At 40.4% G+C, this 16817-nt stretch overlaps 1 protein-coding gene across 3 annotated transcripts; it reads left to right on the plus strand.

The window, feature by feature from the left end:
- The first annotated feature begins 45 nt into the window (after window positions 1–45).
- Window positions 46–16811, plus strand: parvb (parvin, beta). 3 transcript variants are annotated; one of them, XM_068602970.1, is made up of 13 exons: window positions 46–317; window positions 7569–7658; window positions 8425–8495; window positions 8634–8736; window positions 10502–10642; window positions 11122–11237; window positions 11748–11806; window positions 11937–11956; window positions 12469–12530; window positions 12644–12712; window positions 12945–13046; window positions 13127–13199; window positions 14902–16811. In XM_068602970.1, exons 1-13 carry the CDS (start codon window positions 203–205, stop codon window positions 14976–14978), a joined length of 1098 nt encoding a protein of 365 aa, XP_068459071.1. In that variant the 5' UTR covers window positions 46–202; the 3' UTR covers window positions 14979–16811. The 3 variants fall into 3 exon arrangements, with proteins under 3 accessions (XP_068459071.1, XP_068459069.1, XP_068459070.1); XM_068602968.1 differs by lacking the exon at window positions 46–317 and adding an exon at window positions 4267–4304; XM_068602969.1 differs by lacking the exon at window positions 46–317 and adding an exon at window positions 4859–5013.
- Window positions 16812–16817: the final 6 nt, after the last annotated feature.

The raw sequence follows: 16817 nt of genomic DNA on the forward strand, positions 1-16817 counted from the left end.
CCGCTAGGCGGCACTGTGGCGCGCCCCGTCAGTAAACATTGAAGCAGATGAAGCTGCAGACACGTGAATCATTCGTCTGTGTTGATGCACGACGAGCGCTGCTTCCTTCAATCTGCTTGCCGGTGAATTTGGCAGCTTTCGTGGCCCACGGGGAGGAGTGACATTACTCACGGACACAAGAAGGTGCGCGTCATACCTCAAGATGTCCGGGACCGCGAACACAAGCGCGACCACGCAGTCCGCAAAAATGAAAAAGGACGAATCTTTCCTCGGGAAATTAGGAGGAACCCTGGCACGAAGGAAAAAGTCTAAAGAAGGCAAGTCTTTTATTTTTTTTTGAGGGGTTTGTATGATATTCTAATGGCATTAAAGGGATATGTGTGTTCCCCTGGTTGGTGTTTCTGTCCATGGTGCTGCAATCACATGACGCGCTATTTCAATATTCTCCTCTGGGACATCACTGGCACTTTAATCTCCTGCACACAAGATTTACAGCATATGGAGATGTTTAGCCTCCAGCGTTTTCCTGCTGTGTTTATCGTGATGAATATTGTAATCTGGGTCCATGTTTCATTTGCATCCCCTCGATGGGTGTCATAATTCAGTTAGAGGTTCAATCAGTAGCACCTTTTTATGTTTTATAGTTCTTCAAGTGAATACAAGAGAGGCCAGACAAAGTCCTCTCAGCAACTGCACAGGCCTTTAACATGAGGCCATGAGTATAAATAGATCACAGTCACTTGTGATGGGAATGCAAGGTTATGAAGATAAAGGTGTCAGAGGATGACTCTGCTCTACCTGTGTTTAGGGTTTCGAAACTCTCTCTAACTTATTGTCTTACTTTTCCAGGCGTTGGCTAAACTATTTTCTGCCCTCCCAAAAGGCCAGACACTGTGGTACAACAGACAGCTGCAAGGTTTAACGCCTGTGTGTGTCTCTGTGTGTGTGTGTGTGTGTTTGTCTGCGTCTGTGTGTGTGTTCTCTGTGTGTCTGTGCTCACAGCCATGTGTTTATAATCTCCATTAAAGGAGGTCCACCAGCAGGAGGACGTAGACATATACAGGATTAATGTTTAGGGGGCCTTATAGGAGCATCATTAACTTCCATACGTCTCATATAAAAAGAGGTTTCCACTCTTTTTAGTGTGTATATTTAACAGTTTGAATTATTTTAATCAATTCAATTCAATTTGCAGTTTAGCCTCTGATGTCTGGTGGGACAGTCGCCAAACATTGGATATGTAACATTGGATGAATTGATACAGACATATATATCACATTTAGTCTGATTGACGTTAGTCCATTAGTTAAGAAAGAAAAGCCCGAAATACTCTGGTTCCAGCTTCTATGAGGATTTGTCCCTTTTTATGTTTTCATATCATTTTAAATGAAACCTATTTGTATTTTAGACTGGTGGTCGGGCAAAAAAAAAAAAGAAGCAGTTTGTCAAACAGTACCTGTTTCTCTACTATAATATACTCAACAATGAACAGAAAAAAATCATTGATAATGAAAAATAATAGGGAGTTGCAGACCTAATTTGTATGAAATATCGCTGTCATGGCAGAGAGAATACGGTGTTTCTTTCTCACCTTCAAGCTGCTTCAGGAGTTTTACGGGGAAAAGTGCAGACAGCTCAGCTCAGTGATTTAATTAGAGGATAACAGGGTTGTATTCCTCGTTTAATGAGGAAATGGGAATAATTGTCTTCCTGCTGAAGGCAGTGCTTAAAGCTTCACTGAAACCAGTTGTAGCTACATATAACTTATAACTTACACAATGGACAGAGACCAGCAAACATGTATCAGGAAGATGTGCCACAACTTTACATAGATGCAGAGTTGTGAAGTTGCAAATTAAAGGATATTATATGTTTTCAGAGAGTAGGAGCAGCTTCAGGGATTATTTCAAACCAATCAACACTAATCCAACTGCCTCACTCTGTTGGTTCCAGCTTCTCAGAAACGAGGATTTGGACAGTTTGTGGAATTAAAAAAAGCAATTTAAAGACGTCACTTCGGCGTCTCCGAAATTGTGACGGACAACGATCCTGTTGGTATCACAGAAAAAACAATGAATCAATAAAATAACACTTTGACTGACGATAATGAAAATAATTGTTAGTTATATTCATCTATATTGATACAGGAATGACTTCTTGGAGCTAGACCAGCAGTTTCCATCTGCATCCAGTCTTTGAGCTAAGCTAAGCTAAACTCGTCCGGGACCTTTAACACACAGATATTAAACCTTCTCATATGGCTCTGAGGAGCACACTTCCCAAAATGATTTTGATAAAGATCCGCCCCTTATCTTTATTTTTTTTGGCCCACATTCCAGATGTTTTAACCTTAATTATGTTGTGGAAGGAGTCACAGGTTCGTCAGTCCAACCTTATAAACTCTGGTGCAGACTTTAATGTTGTGTTCGGACGTGTACAAAGGGAGGAAGGGAAACTTGTGATCGGAGGAGCCTTAAGCATTTTCCCTTTGTGCTAATATGTAATGAATGCTACAACAAAAAATACAACTGTTCCTATAATTTTTCAACCTCCAGCTTATCTTCAAAAAAACACCTCTGGGTCGTCCCCAGCCCTTCATTTAGCCAACGCATGATTATAAGTCTGTGCTGAAGGTGATAAAGTCTGCAGTGAGGACCGAGGTGAATCACGCAGCCTTGTGTCTGTGTGAGAGTGCAGCGTGTGTGTGTGTGTGTGTGTGCAGCTTGTGTGTGTGTGCAGTGCCCCTGTGTGGTCAAAGTGGATAAAAGCCCAGCTGATGAACACATTATTTTTAATCAAAGTAGAGATGATTTTTGGAGATGTTGGAATTAAAAGTCTGTGAGGTTCAGTCTTTGGTATTGAAGCACAGCTCATGGCTGCTGCTGTTGTGGTTTCTGTTACTTTTGGGTGTGGCGCTTTGTATTCTTGAAGAGGAACACCCAAGAGAGACGAGTTGCCACTGGAATGGTTGCTTAATGTTTGCTGAATAATCATTAACGGCGTCATTTTAGCCTCCTTAGCAACATGTGCACTGTTTAGTTCAGTATTAAGCGTGTGAACCCTCCTTTTCCTGTTGTATCAGCGGCGGGATGGAAAGTGTTGCTTCAGGCTGTACAACACGACCTATAGGAACTTTTTTTTTTTTTCCCACACAGCCCAGATGGCTGCATGTTCATGTCTCTTTCTGTATCCTGATCAACTGAAAGGAAGTCTGCATTTCTCTGACAAGGCTCAACTCCCTTTGTCAGCGACAGTGATAGTTCAGTGAAGACAAAAACAAACAAAAGATGTTGCTTTATAAGGACGGCGATGAACGTGAGGTCACATCCCCGCTGTATTATCTCAGGGTGAAGAGTATTTACTCTCTAAACACACAACACAGTACTAAGATACAGGATGGAAGCTGATAATAGTAAGTCATCTGTTCTTTGTTGCTATTTTATTGAACTCACTTTATTCATATACTCATTTCAATATATATTCTTTACTGTTCAGAAGTATGTATTATCATGCAAATACTTTACAAATCAATGGGAAATTAAAATGTATTTATATAAGCAGTCTTTATTCAGGAGATTCACTGATATTTTAATGTAATTAAAAGCTATTTACTGTTTAAAGCAAATAAAGGAAAGTCAATTTGTCAATATTAGCGCTGATATAGTGTTGACTAATATTAGCTGATTAATAATTAATATGTAACAAAGAAATGCTGACGATGCATTTGACATAATGTTATTTTACAGTTTCTTTATGCGAAATCCCTGAAATGTCAAACTCAGTCAGTATTTTGGTCACAATTCTTAAAAACTGTCTTTAACAACTTTTTGAGAATTTTTACGGGTGTTATGCATTTACTAAGAAGACCAGTAGAAATCCAATACGGAAAAAGCCTGAATTACAACCCAACAGGTGGATAAAGTACATAATAAACATTGATAAATACATCATAATGAATGTAAAAAGCCCCCTGAGGAACAGACTCCGTGGCTCCGTCATCTCCTGGCTGCTGTTACTCACTGGTGCCTGTGTTGGTGTAAATAACCGGGGCTATATTTAAGGTCTGGCCTGTCTTCTCCCTACAGCTGCATTATTTATATCTTTCTCCTGTGCCACTTTGAACCCCCTCGCCCTCGCTCCCTCCCCTCGGGAGCAGTGGAACCGAACAGACGTGGTCGATTTCAATCTGCTTGACGCTGATGTTTACGATGCCGACTCATTACGCTGGGAACATTTTTTTATCTCGAAAGGCAACACACATCTGACCGTATACGCTGTCCTCTTATGTCCCTTTTTCCACAACGGTTTGTACAAACCACTGGTATTAACTTGTGCAATGACGCCGGCGTTAGATGCATGTTCTTGACTGCAGGCTGTGATTCACATTGAATTCATGTAATTCTGTTAACAGGAATCCAGCCGCTGCTTGATTGATTATCCTGCAGCTAAACATAATAAAGGCTGCGTTCACATGCTCGGGAAACATCCCCGTCCTCTTGCACTGCTGTTAAATTACTAGCCTGCGATGTAAACGGTCGGTTGGAGCAACAGGAACCTGCAGATGTCCGTCTACACCGCGCTGCATGCATTTCTGTTATATTGAAATTAAAAGGATACCTGTCACACGGCAGGGACGTCGTGTCCTGCGTCCTCCGTCAAACAGCCCAGAGGTTACCGGTGTTGAGTTGTTGTTGTGTGTTTATGTCCAGTGTGGGTCGTCCTGACCCAAACACACACACACACACTCGCACACACACACACACACACCCCTCAGCGTCTCCTGTAACTGGACCACAGACGTGGGGTGGAGGGCTGTGACAGAAATAAGCACGTGATGACGCCCATGCCACTGCTCAGTCCCACCGACTACGATTCACACACAAACACACACACACACATCCACGCGCAATCCTGCATATTCTACCAAAGCTCGCAGCCGTCGTACAGGGAACCCGCCGGCGTTTAGTGTGGACATGGCGGGGCTGCTGTGTGGGACCAAGAGGAAGAAACAAGGTAGATTTGGTTTTGATTTGGGGCTTTGAGGAACTTGGGAGTTTAAATGGGGAAGCAGGACGTGTTACCTTCGTGCAACTGCAGGTTCACGTCCAGCAATGTGTTGTGTTGGTTGTTGTTGTGGGAGATCAAGATGTAAGTAGTCACGACTTAAAATCACAGAATCGACTGTGTGTGTGTGTTTGTGTGTCTCTCTCTCTCTATGTCTCTCTGTCTGTGTTTGTCTCTGTCTCTGTGTGTATGTGTGTGTGTGTGTGTGTGTTTCTTTCTCTCTGTCTATGTGTGTGTGTCTGTGAATGTGTGTCTCTCTGTGTGTGTGTGTGTGTGTGTGTCTGCCTCTCAGCCTCTCAGTCTCTGTGTGTGTGTGTGTCTCTCTCTCTCTCTCTCTCTCTCTCTCTCTCTCTGTCTCTGTGTGTCTCTCTGCCTCTGTGTGTGTGTGTGTGTGGTGTGTGTGTGTGTGTGTCTCTCTGTCTCTCTGTGTGTGTGTGTGTGTGTGTGTCTCTGTCTGTCCGTGTGTGTGTTTATCTCTGTGTGTGTGTGTGTTTATCTCTGTGTGTGTGTGTGTCACTGTCTGTCTGTGAGATGTGTGTGTGTCTCTGTCTGTGTGTCTCTCTGTCTGACTCTGTCTGTGTGTGTGTGTGTGTGTGTGTGTGTGTGTGTGTGTGTGTGTGTGTGTGTGTGTGTGTGTGTGTGTGTGTGAGGGTTGCTGTTACATTTCTAGACCGGCGGGTGAAAGTATTTGTATTTCCATAAATCAACTGTGCAGAAATCTGTCATGGTAAATTCATTATATTGTGTAATTTTACCATTTTCACCCTCGTTTTACTCGACTGTGGGAAGTGCCGGCAGCAGTAATTCAGTGGGATGGACTCGGGGGGGAGGAAGCAGCACGATTATGATGAAATGCAGTAAGCTCGCTCTGTAATTACAAAGCAAACTGCTGATCTGTAGAGAGATAGTTGATATTCCGCTCTTCATGGGAAGGTTGAATCAGATTAGAAATCTGTGGGGACTCCTCCTCCCGTGGTAATTATGTCTCTGGACATGCTTTGAAGTTCAGATTTAGTCTATAAACACACCATTCCAGACTTTCGGGTATTTTATTATCAGTTCGAAACATCTATTTGACATAGTTTTAATTTGAGAAAGACCTCAAAGTGCAGCCGTTGATGCTCCTCGCAGGTTGTATAAATAGCAAAGTCAATGAAACGATAGATTTGAGGGCATTGATTGTAGTTCGGCCTGTTGCAGGTCAGACAAATTGAAGTGCAGGGTGATGAAAGCAGTGCGCCCATTAGGGGAAGAAAGCCTCTGAATCCCTGCGGTGTCTCTCCAGTCAGAAGGAAAAGCATCTCAGTGGAAATTGATTTTATTCTAGTGTGCGTTAGTGTTTGCTACTTTGTGTGTTTGGTCTCCTTAAAATAAACTTAAAGCTTCACGGTTTGACGCTAAATTCTCATTCGGATCATATTCTCAGTGTGTTGTATGTTTACACTATCATGCCAAAACACACGCTTGGATTACTTATTTTACTTAAGTATGAGAAAAAGTAAAATAGATAGAAAAGTAAAAATAAAAATTTAATCCAGAAATCTTGCACACAATAAAAGACGTAAAGAAAAAATAATCATGACTTTTACAATAAAACAAGGATGAATACAGTTTCAGGAGAAATCAATGTAAAAACAATATGTCTAGTACCATATTGCACAATTATAACATTGTCTGACTCGTATAAAGGACTTTTTTTTAAAAGGATAGAAATGAATGCAGCACAACCAGAAAATATCATCTTTTTTTATTCCACACATTCTTCATCCTTGTCAATACATGCCCACAATGCCAGTCCACCCCGAGCAGTTTAAATTGTAATTCAGGTGTGTTATACTGTAATCTAAATCTAATCTATAGCCTCAAGCAGAGATGAGGAGCCGGCTCCAGAGGTCTGGTAAACTCACTTCTTTCTAACGCCACAACTTTTCTTCAGCCCCAACCAACGATGACATCACTCGAGGACATTTATCAGACTTCACTGAGCTCTGGAGCCACGAAAGGCTTTATAAAACAGCAACCCAGAGACTTTTATGTGTAAAGTCGGTGGAGTTCCCCTTGTAAGCGTCTTGTTAAAGTGTCTACCGGTTTAGAGAATTTGATAAAAGACATTTTGGGTCAGCGCTTTTACTTTTACGGACACTAAACTGAGCAGGGTGGTGGTGGAGTGGCTGAAGAAGTGTCGGTGGAGGAGAAGCAGGAGCCACAAATTGTCATCAAATCAACACACACTCTCCCCACAAGGGGGATTTGTGGTGATTGTGCGCTAATACTGTTACCAGAGGCTGTGACAAGCTTTCTATTTATTGACTTCTTTTATTTCTGTCCCACAGTGTCTGCCCGCCTATCTTTCTTGCTGTACTAAGAGAATGAAACACAATGAATGCTCTTTTCTTCCACTTACTTATAAGCAGAACTAACAATCCACTTTTTTTCTGTTTGATTGAATTTGTTGTGCCTAATTTTCTTTGTTTTTTTTCTTCTGTGTCTTGTTTTCCTACCAGTGAGTGATCTCCACGAGGAGGGGAAGAATGCCATCAACGCTCCCATGCTTCCCACAGGGACAGACATCCACCCAGAGGACACACTGCTGGGTACAAACACACACAGACACACACATGGACATGTGAAGAACATCATATTTACTAGGGGTGGGAATCACCAGAGGTCCCACGAGACAATATCGTCACGATACTTAAGTCCCGATATGATATTATCGCGATACATTGAGTATTGCGATATAATGCGATATCCGCAAATTGTCCCCAAAGGAAAATTTTGTCAACAAAAAATAAATTGATTTTATTATTCAAGGACCAAAAAGTTTAGAATTGATTAAATAAAAGATTGATACTTGGCTTCCGTGTATCGATACAATATCGCCACGCAAAATATCGCGATACTATGCTGTATCGATTTTTTCCCCCCACCACTAATATTTACATATTGAAACTACACATTTCATGCGAAATAACTATTACTGCCCGAATGTGTAAAATGTGTTACTTTACGCAGTCTTGTTCAAACTCAATTGCATTTCAAATATTTTCGACTTCTTCAAACTTTTGCCTGTCACTGTCAGAAGTGACTGAGGTCACGGAGGTCAATATGAATATGTGACTGACACATGTTGAGTAATGGAGACTTTGACAGGGAGCAGGAAATGAAAGTGGTTGCAGGGGGAGACGCCTTCGTCCCTTAGTCAGCATGAGAACCACCCTTGATGTCAAGGGCAAAAGGAACATTGTGTGTGTGTGTGTGTGTGTGTGTTTGCGTGTGCGTGAGTGTGAGTCTGTCTGCATCCAAAGTGGAACATCAGTGTCACCAGAAACTGAATTTCTCTCACATTATCTTCACCAGAGGAAAACGCTGAGAGGATCATGTTGGACCCAACATCGCGGGAAAATCTTAAATTTAAAGATCTGCTGAAGGTAATCTGGGATCTTGTGTAGAGCTCAAGCATCTCATCTCCTCAGCACAAACGGAGCAGTAAAATATAGGAAGAAACGGTTCATAGAAGAAGTTTGGCTGTAGTTTTTAATCTTTATTTTGTTGTGATCTGTGTCCAGGTCCTGATTGACTGGATCAACAGTGAGCTGGAGGAAGATAGGATCATAGTGAAGGACCTAGAGGAGGACTGTTATGATGGACAGGTGCTCCAGAAGTTATTTGGTAAGAAATTGGCTTCTTTGGCGTCACAACTCTCACAACATTATTATCCACATGGCGTCTTGCGGCCTTCAACTTTCATGCAACAATATGGAAAACAGCAGTATTTATATTGAGTTTGTCATTCCTGCATTATCATCACTAAGTTTAGTGAATATTAAATGTGAAACTATAAATGTATATTAGAGCAACAGGCTGCACCATCCAACTGGAAAAGGAGTCAATTAACAGCATTGTATACATTTGTATTTGCAGCTTGTGGCTTTAATATGAAGATGTTTTTGTTTCATATTATGAGTTTATTGTTTGACAAAGGTCAGTGACTAAGACCTTGCATTTTAAGTGCACTCAGAGCTACATAGCAAACAGCAATTCAAGACTTCATTTTGCATGATTTCATTCCTTTACGTCCCTGTGCAACTGACAATACCAATACTGCAGTATTAGCAGTAAATTGTCAGTATAGTGAATATCTTGCCTACAAGTATTCTGACTACACTGAACACAATTCACTCACAACCTTTCTTTCACTTTGTTGCACAATATCCACCTCATTTAATAACCCACTCCAGTTTCCACTGTGATAAATGTGTATCCAGTGTCTTTGGTCTGTTCGGGGCTTCCCCCTCGTGTCTCATTTGTTACAACAGACCGACCACTTTTACAGATTCTACCTACAAGCTAACGACTACTGAACAATAAATCTTCCCCACTTCGCCAAATACAAACAAAACCCTGCAAGCTTTTTTTTGTCGACACTCTCCCGTTCAGGTTGGCCAAAAGCATCCACTACTGTCACATGAATATGACGTAACGTCATTGCAACAGCAACAGTAATGAACACAGTATTTGTGTGATAACATTTGCGGTTATTCATGTTTTTAGTGGTAATATGTCACACGAGTCCATGTGTATTTCTTGTGCTTCAATGATCCATTGCATTTATACAAAGAACATGTTTTTCTCAAATTGCGTGTTTGTTTTTTGGTGTAATTTTAAGAGGAAAACTAAGCTTTCATTTAAAGATTTTTGTCTTCCCAATAAAACCGGCTAATTTTAGCAGCCTGGCAAAATGTTTCATCCGCCCTCAAACGTGCAAACAAGAAACACATCAAGAACGAGCATGTGCAATTAAAAAAAAGCCAGGTAGTACAACACAGGAGTGGCACTTGGTTGCATATGTTGCAGAAGTGTTAACAACAACTAAAACACAGCAGGAAACATTTTGTTAAGTGATGTGTGATTTCCCTCTTTTCTGTTAGAAGCCTTTTTTTAGTTTTCGCACTCGTTTATCACGGTTGCACCTTCTGTTCTCGCAGTCTTTTATTGCATCGGTGCCCATTTTAGGTGTCCTTTCTTTACCAGTGTTGCTGGTTTCTTTTATACATTTGAACACACACACTTTAGATAAGCTTCCTAAATCCTCTGTCTTACTATTGCTGAGGGCACAGGATATTTGTCGTCTGCAGCCGCCGCATTTCTACGTTTTCAAGATCGTGTCCTAGCTTTCAAACGAACAAAATCAAAACTAAAGCATACATTACTGTGAATTTCTGTTTTAATAAAGCACTTCTGTAACTTTTTTTCTTTTATGTAAATGAAGGTTTTTATTCACCAGCATGTCCTCCCTATTTTTTATCCATCTATCTCATTTTTATTCAAACATTTCACGCTTGCTAGAGTTTATCTGTTCAACACAAGCCGCTTGATGGCAACAGTCTTTCCCTGTGTGTGTGAGCTGATATCTCATGTCCATTGTCGTCGACAGAAAAGTTGTCAGGCAGGAAGCTGAACGTGGCCGAGGTGACCCAGTCGGAGATCGGCCAAAAGCAGAAGCTTCAGACGGTTTTGGAGTCCGTCAACGAACTGCTGCGGCCTCACGGCTGGACCATCGAGTGGACTGTGGACTGTGAGTTTTACGATGACTTCAGCAAATAGCTACTTGTACTGCGGCTACAGCGATTAACTTTTGTATTTATATAAAGTTAGGGATCTCACAAGCGACTCAATTGCATCTTTTTAAATTCACCATCATCTATTTTGCAATACAGGGTTTCTGTTGTATTGCTGAGATAACCCTGATGACCTCTCTATGACATCATCGGGGTCATTTTGGCACAGATTGGAGAGCTCCTCTATAGCCACAGTTTTACAGGTTTTAACCTTGTGACATGCAAACTGAACTCCATGTGCCACGTTGGTGCAATGCCTCTTCAACATGTCACCGTTTACCTTGCATAACAAATTTAAAGCTGGCGGCTTTTTCATTTTTTAGTTCTGTCTCTTGGAAAAAACAAAAGTCGCAGACCTTTCATCTTACTTGCGTCATGATGGTAGCTTGCGGTGAACAAAGTGCCGACCGTCCTCTCTTCTGATTCGCTATCACAGCGATCCATTCAAAGAACCTGGTGGCCATCGTCTACCTGCTGGTGGCTCTCGCGATGCACTTCCTGGCGCCCATCAGGCTGCCGGAGCACGTCTCTGTGAAGGTGGTGGTCGTGAAGGTAAAGTGGCTCATCAACCTCACGCGGGGTCGGCATCCGCTGTCATGAATGACAATTGCACAGACACAGGGATGGAGACGGAGGTGCATAGTTATTTTGTATTAATTTATTTGAGCTTTTATTTCCCTCTCATTGAAAATATGAATGTCTCCTGCAAGATTGGCAACAATACATGTGACAAACAACATAAGACAGATAATGCAAAATATACCTCAAAATTGAACATAAATGTGTTGCGAAAATCACAAATGACGTTTTTAATTTGATAATTTTCTCTGAGAAACTCCCTGAATATAACTTTAAACAACACAATAAACCATGAAAATAACAAAGAAACATCCAAAACAATAATATAATGGGGCTAACACATCATTTATTGATAGTATAATGTCAGTTTATAGATAAATGTCTCACTCATCTATCAGTATTTGTCTATGATTTTAATAAAAGGCGTCCGTTCCAGTTATTCTCTCACATAGTGACTGAAGCGTTTTGGTTCTGTTTGAGCAGAAACGAGAGGGAATCCTGCAGACGGCTCTCGTGACCAAGGAGCTGACGAGCACCACCGAGTAAGAGCTGGAGGATTGTCTCTACAATCGTCCCTCTTTCTATATTAATGCTTTAATGTAAAGTATTAATAATGTTTATTGTCGTATAAAGTATTAATGAATAGTTGTCTCTCATTTTTTTGTTTTTCAGAATGATGATGGGAAGGTTTGGTGAGTCCCAGACACATTTCATCTTACCGTATTATGGAAATACTTCAGCATTTTGGGAACTGGGTCGTTCGCTTCCCTGCTGAGCGTTAGATGAGAAGATCAATCACTCTAGTATCCGTTTGTGAAATATGATGCGACAGCTCGTCTAGCTTCATCTAAAGGTCACAAAATATGTGTTCTCGCAGCTCTAAAGCTCACTAATAAACATGTTCAATCTTGTTTGTTTAATTCATACAACTGAGGCGTTAAAGAGGGGACTATTTCTTGGCCGGGTGACGTGTCTCCTGGTCTACTGCTTTACAATCCCAGCTGAATATGTAAATTTACCATTTGCCAGGCTCGCTGTTTACACCTGTACCCACTCTTTATGCTAAGTTAAGCTAACCATCTGCCAGCTGTAGATGTATATTCACTGAATAGATATGAGAGTGACATCAATCTTCTTATCTAAATCTCCCAAATTATCAAACTGTTCCTTAAAGTCTTCTTTTTCTTCTTTTTTTTTTACAAAGAGAGGGACGCGTTTGACACTTTGTTGGATCACGCACCAGACAAGCTCAACGTGGTGAAAACGGTATTTCAGACCTTTTCTTTGCATGATAATACAACATTAACATATATAATAAATAGAATAATAATATGATTATACTGTAGAAATGATTAATAGTTCATTGATCCTGTTACCAGTCTCTCATCACCTTCGTGAACAAACACCTGAACAAGCTGAACCTGGAAGTTACTGAGCTGGAATCTCAGGTAAGATATTTAATGCATTACCTACAGACTCACAGTCCAGTTAAGTATTAACAATATAATGAGTTTGTGTTATCTCAAATATGTCTGTGCTCTCATCATCTCTCTATTTGCATTCATTAAATCTTTCAGTTACAATCCAGTCTGATTTGCTTCTATTGTATGTGCTTTAAACTGCTGTACAGGCTCTATATATACACTGCATATGTATATGTTTATGTGTGTGTGTGTCCAGTTTGCTGATGGCGTGTACCTGATATTGCTGATGGGGCTGCTAGAGGACTACTTTGTCCCTCTGTACAACTTCTTCCTCACCCCTGAGAGCTTCGAACAGAAGGTGATCACACCCTCAACAAGTGACATGTGTCAGTCAAACTCATCAGTACGCTTAGCTTCTCCATTGTGTCGCCCCTTCAGGTCCACAATGTGGCGTTTGCCTTTGAGCTGATGCAGGATGGAGGCCTGAAAAAACCCAAAGCCAGACCAGAAGGTATTTTATAGACGTTTGGTGTGAGATTAGATAAAACACAACGTAATGGAGGTTGACTGAGATGATAAGTCTCTTGCACTGACGGGGGCGGGTGTTTAAAAAGTGTGTTTAATGGTTGTTGTCTTACAGTAGCAGTCATATTAAAGGTTGTCCAGCAGATGGAGACTTTGTCTTACCCTTTAACTCTGATGCCGGGTCGATGGTGTTGAGCTGTGCCCTGAGCTGCACGTTCGAACAAACTTGTTCTTTTTAAAGAGAGCTTGTACTTAAATAATCAACAATATGACGGCAAGCTAGTTATGTTGACTATTAGTTCAGAAGTAAGTGTTATCTCAGTTTTTCACAGACACATTTTGTTTTACCCGTTATGCTCCACAAACCCCCTGTAGAGTGAGAAATGCTATTACAGGAATAGCTTTAAGTCATTTCATACAGTTGACTGATAGCGTACTTTAACTGTAATCAGCATTTTACTTAACTTGAAGTCTTCAAATTTATATCAGGTACTCTAACTCAGTTTAATCCACAGAATATGATATTGAAAGAATAATGTATTTGATATTTTGCGACTTTAAATGTAGCTGTTAACCGTCAGCCCATATTGAAGAACACATATTTAACTATACAGTATACATCTCTTGTATGTACTTACATAATTCTCAGAGCTACTTTAAATATTCACGTTTTGCTCCACATTCTCGTCCCATATTTCTCCATATTAAATATCCCACATTTCAGTTTTTAAACACTTTCTTTAACCACCATACATACTTTTGATATTGAGCTTTGTATTAATTATTTTCTTTGGCATTAATTGCTTTTCCAATGTTGATTTTAAGATTCAAATCGCTGCTGTATTATAGGTGCACGATGCACAGTATACATATTTGAATCATTAGTGTGAGCTAACTTTCAAAATGTGTAAATATTGTTTCCCTCCCCACTGTATTCATGCAAATGATTTTCCCTTCTTCAAACATATTTTTGACTAAGTCAAAAAGGAAATATTTCTTCTTAGCAAAAAACAATATTTCTTTTGCAATAATTGGACATTATAACTATTATTTTCATACTGATATCATCTCCCAGCTGCGCCGCTACGAGAGTTATGTGTTCTCATTCGCATTCAGTTTGCTGAGGTTTGTGCAGGTTCATTATAAACTCAATGTACGATGTCAACAGTGTCACCCGAGCTAACGGGGATATGCAGATGATCCGCGGCTGAAGGCGTCCTAGTTTAAACGGTGATGCAATGGGACACTGTTGTAACAAAATGATGTCAGGCCTGAATCACCTAACAAAGACCTAGTTGTGAGGATAAATTGCAACAAGCAAATAAGCACTGGGAGTACATCACGTTACTAATGAAGAGAACAGAGGGTGTTTTTGTGCTCTCCTGTTATGAAGTAGTACATCATATGATCTATGATGAGCTATTTTAAGCTTTCAGTTTCAAAATTACAAATAACCTTTGAAGGAAAGTAGTCCAACAGCAATCACAGTGGGAGCTCTTTTGCATTGTGAACATGATTTTATGGGAGTGCAGCTCATTCATGTTGTGCTGCAGTGTTCCAAGGATCCAATTTTGTATCATATAAAATACATTTTGTGCATGTCAAAGGTCTAATTATTCTTCCTGAAACTCCTCAAAAAACAATTTCTGCAAACTAAAGATCTCTGCTGTATCCATTTTGTCTTCCAGATGTTGTCAACCTCAACCTAAAATCCACCCTCAGAGTCCTCTACAACCTGTTCACCAACTACAAAAACTCTGACTGAGCTTTTCCGGTTTCCCCCCCATGACATCACTTCTGAACGCCGCCCCGTCCCTGCGCTGATATTATGCGTTACAGTCCGGACACAGGAGGAGACCAACGGGGACTAAAAGTCATCATTATGTGTGACTTGTAAAGACCCACGGGGAACAGCCAGAAAAAAAGCTCTGAATGTTAGCATTTTATCTTCTCCAAATGTCAGTATTTATTTATTCCTTCCTTGAATGTTAAATTCAACCCAGGAAACCCTGCGACCTTTAGCCTGCATTTGAGTCCTCAGTCGTCACAAGAATAATAAATGAGGGCTGGATGTTAAAACTGGAAAACATTTCTTTGTTCAATCCAGAATATTTAAGAAAGATTAAAAAATATATCTTATATTGTATCAAAAAAAAATGAATTTGTGTAAATATTAAAAGAATAGTTTTTGGAGAGACATATATTTGCTTTCTTGCCAAGAGTTTGATGAGAAGATTGATACCGAGCTCATGTTTAAAATCTTTAAGATTTTGTATTCAGAGCTCGCTGCCGGTTTTCTTAGCTTAGCATAAAGACAAGCTCATTATAACACATTATATCTAAACCATTTTATATTGCTATTGCCATTCACATCTACTGGAGCAAAGAGTATGTTTTGTAGCACCGCAAAAGGAAATGACTGAAATGGTCTACATATATATTACATTTAAAAATGCAAATGTATCTAATGTAGCTCAATGACCACATCTAATGGACCATAATTGTCCATTAGAGTCGACAACTGAGATGGCTTTGCTACTCCTCTGCTGAGCTATTATCGTTAGCAGGAGTTCATCGTGACTGAAATTAGCTCATTTACTTATAAAAGTAAAAAATAAACACCAATGACAATGTTTAATATAACAGCTTTTTCTCTTTTTGTAAATAACAGCTCGGGGAAAAACAGCTTTAGCTTTAGCTAAACGTAGCTGTGACTATCTCACTAGCTAGCTAGCTTTCATTCAATTATTTCCTTTTAGCTTTGAGATGCTATCTCGCTCTTTCTTTAGTGTCTAGTTGGCTCAGCTTTGGAGAAACGGATGTTAAAAACTGAAACTGATACAAACTCATGCCGAAATAAATACATTATTAATATCACTTATAGTATACAGATAATGAATATTAATGAATTAATGCATTTTTCAGTTCTTTCCTACTGCTTCCATCTTCATACTAAACTAAGCTAACTGGCAGGTGGCTGTGACTCATTGTTGGGTGTTATCGATCGTCTCCCGCAGCCTATAACTCTTTTACAAGAAAGCCAATGCTCATTTTCCCACAAAACTATTCCTTTAAGAAACTTGAAAATGCTCTGTATTCTACAATATCTGAAAAAAAAAAAAAAAAGCTTTTTATATTCTCACCACACACTTGACAGCTGAAGGAACTGTGAATGGTCCTCGTTTACTCTGAACCGTGCACACCACATCTCAAGCCATATTTAAAAGTCAACGCTGTTGCCTTAAGTGCAGCGGGCTCTCTCCTTCCCGGGAGAGCTCCAGTCAGAGTATCTCCGTGTTCAGCGGCCTTTCAGTCGGGTCTCCGAGGAGGCCCGGACCTCCCGCTGCCCTCCTGGAGCGCAGCATCGGCCCGCCGCGCCACCTGGAGACCTGCTGAGATGTACAGTGGTCGACTTGTGCATTTTAGAGCCGGGGTCTGAATTATTAACAGAGTGGATGACTCAATCTAAACCGTTCTTGCGCTGGATGCCTCACTGGATGTCTCACTCCTGTGTGTGTGTGTGTGTGAGAGAGAGTTGTGTTTTTTTTTTATTTTTTATCTTGCCTATCAAGAAATAAATGCCTGAAATCAAACAGAATGAGAA

Source organism: Clinocottus analis, unplaced genomic scaffold (assembly GCF_023055335.1).
Source record: "Clinocottus analis isolate CAN_PGR_092001 unplaced genomic scaffold, fCliAna1.0.p SCAF_6, whole genome shotgun sequence".
NCBI lineage: Eukaryota > Metazoa > Chordata > Actinopteri > Perciformes > Cottidae > Clinocottus > Clinocottus analis.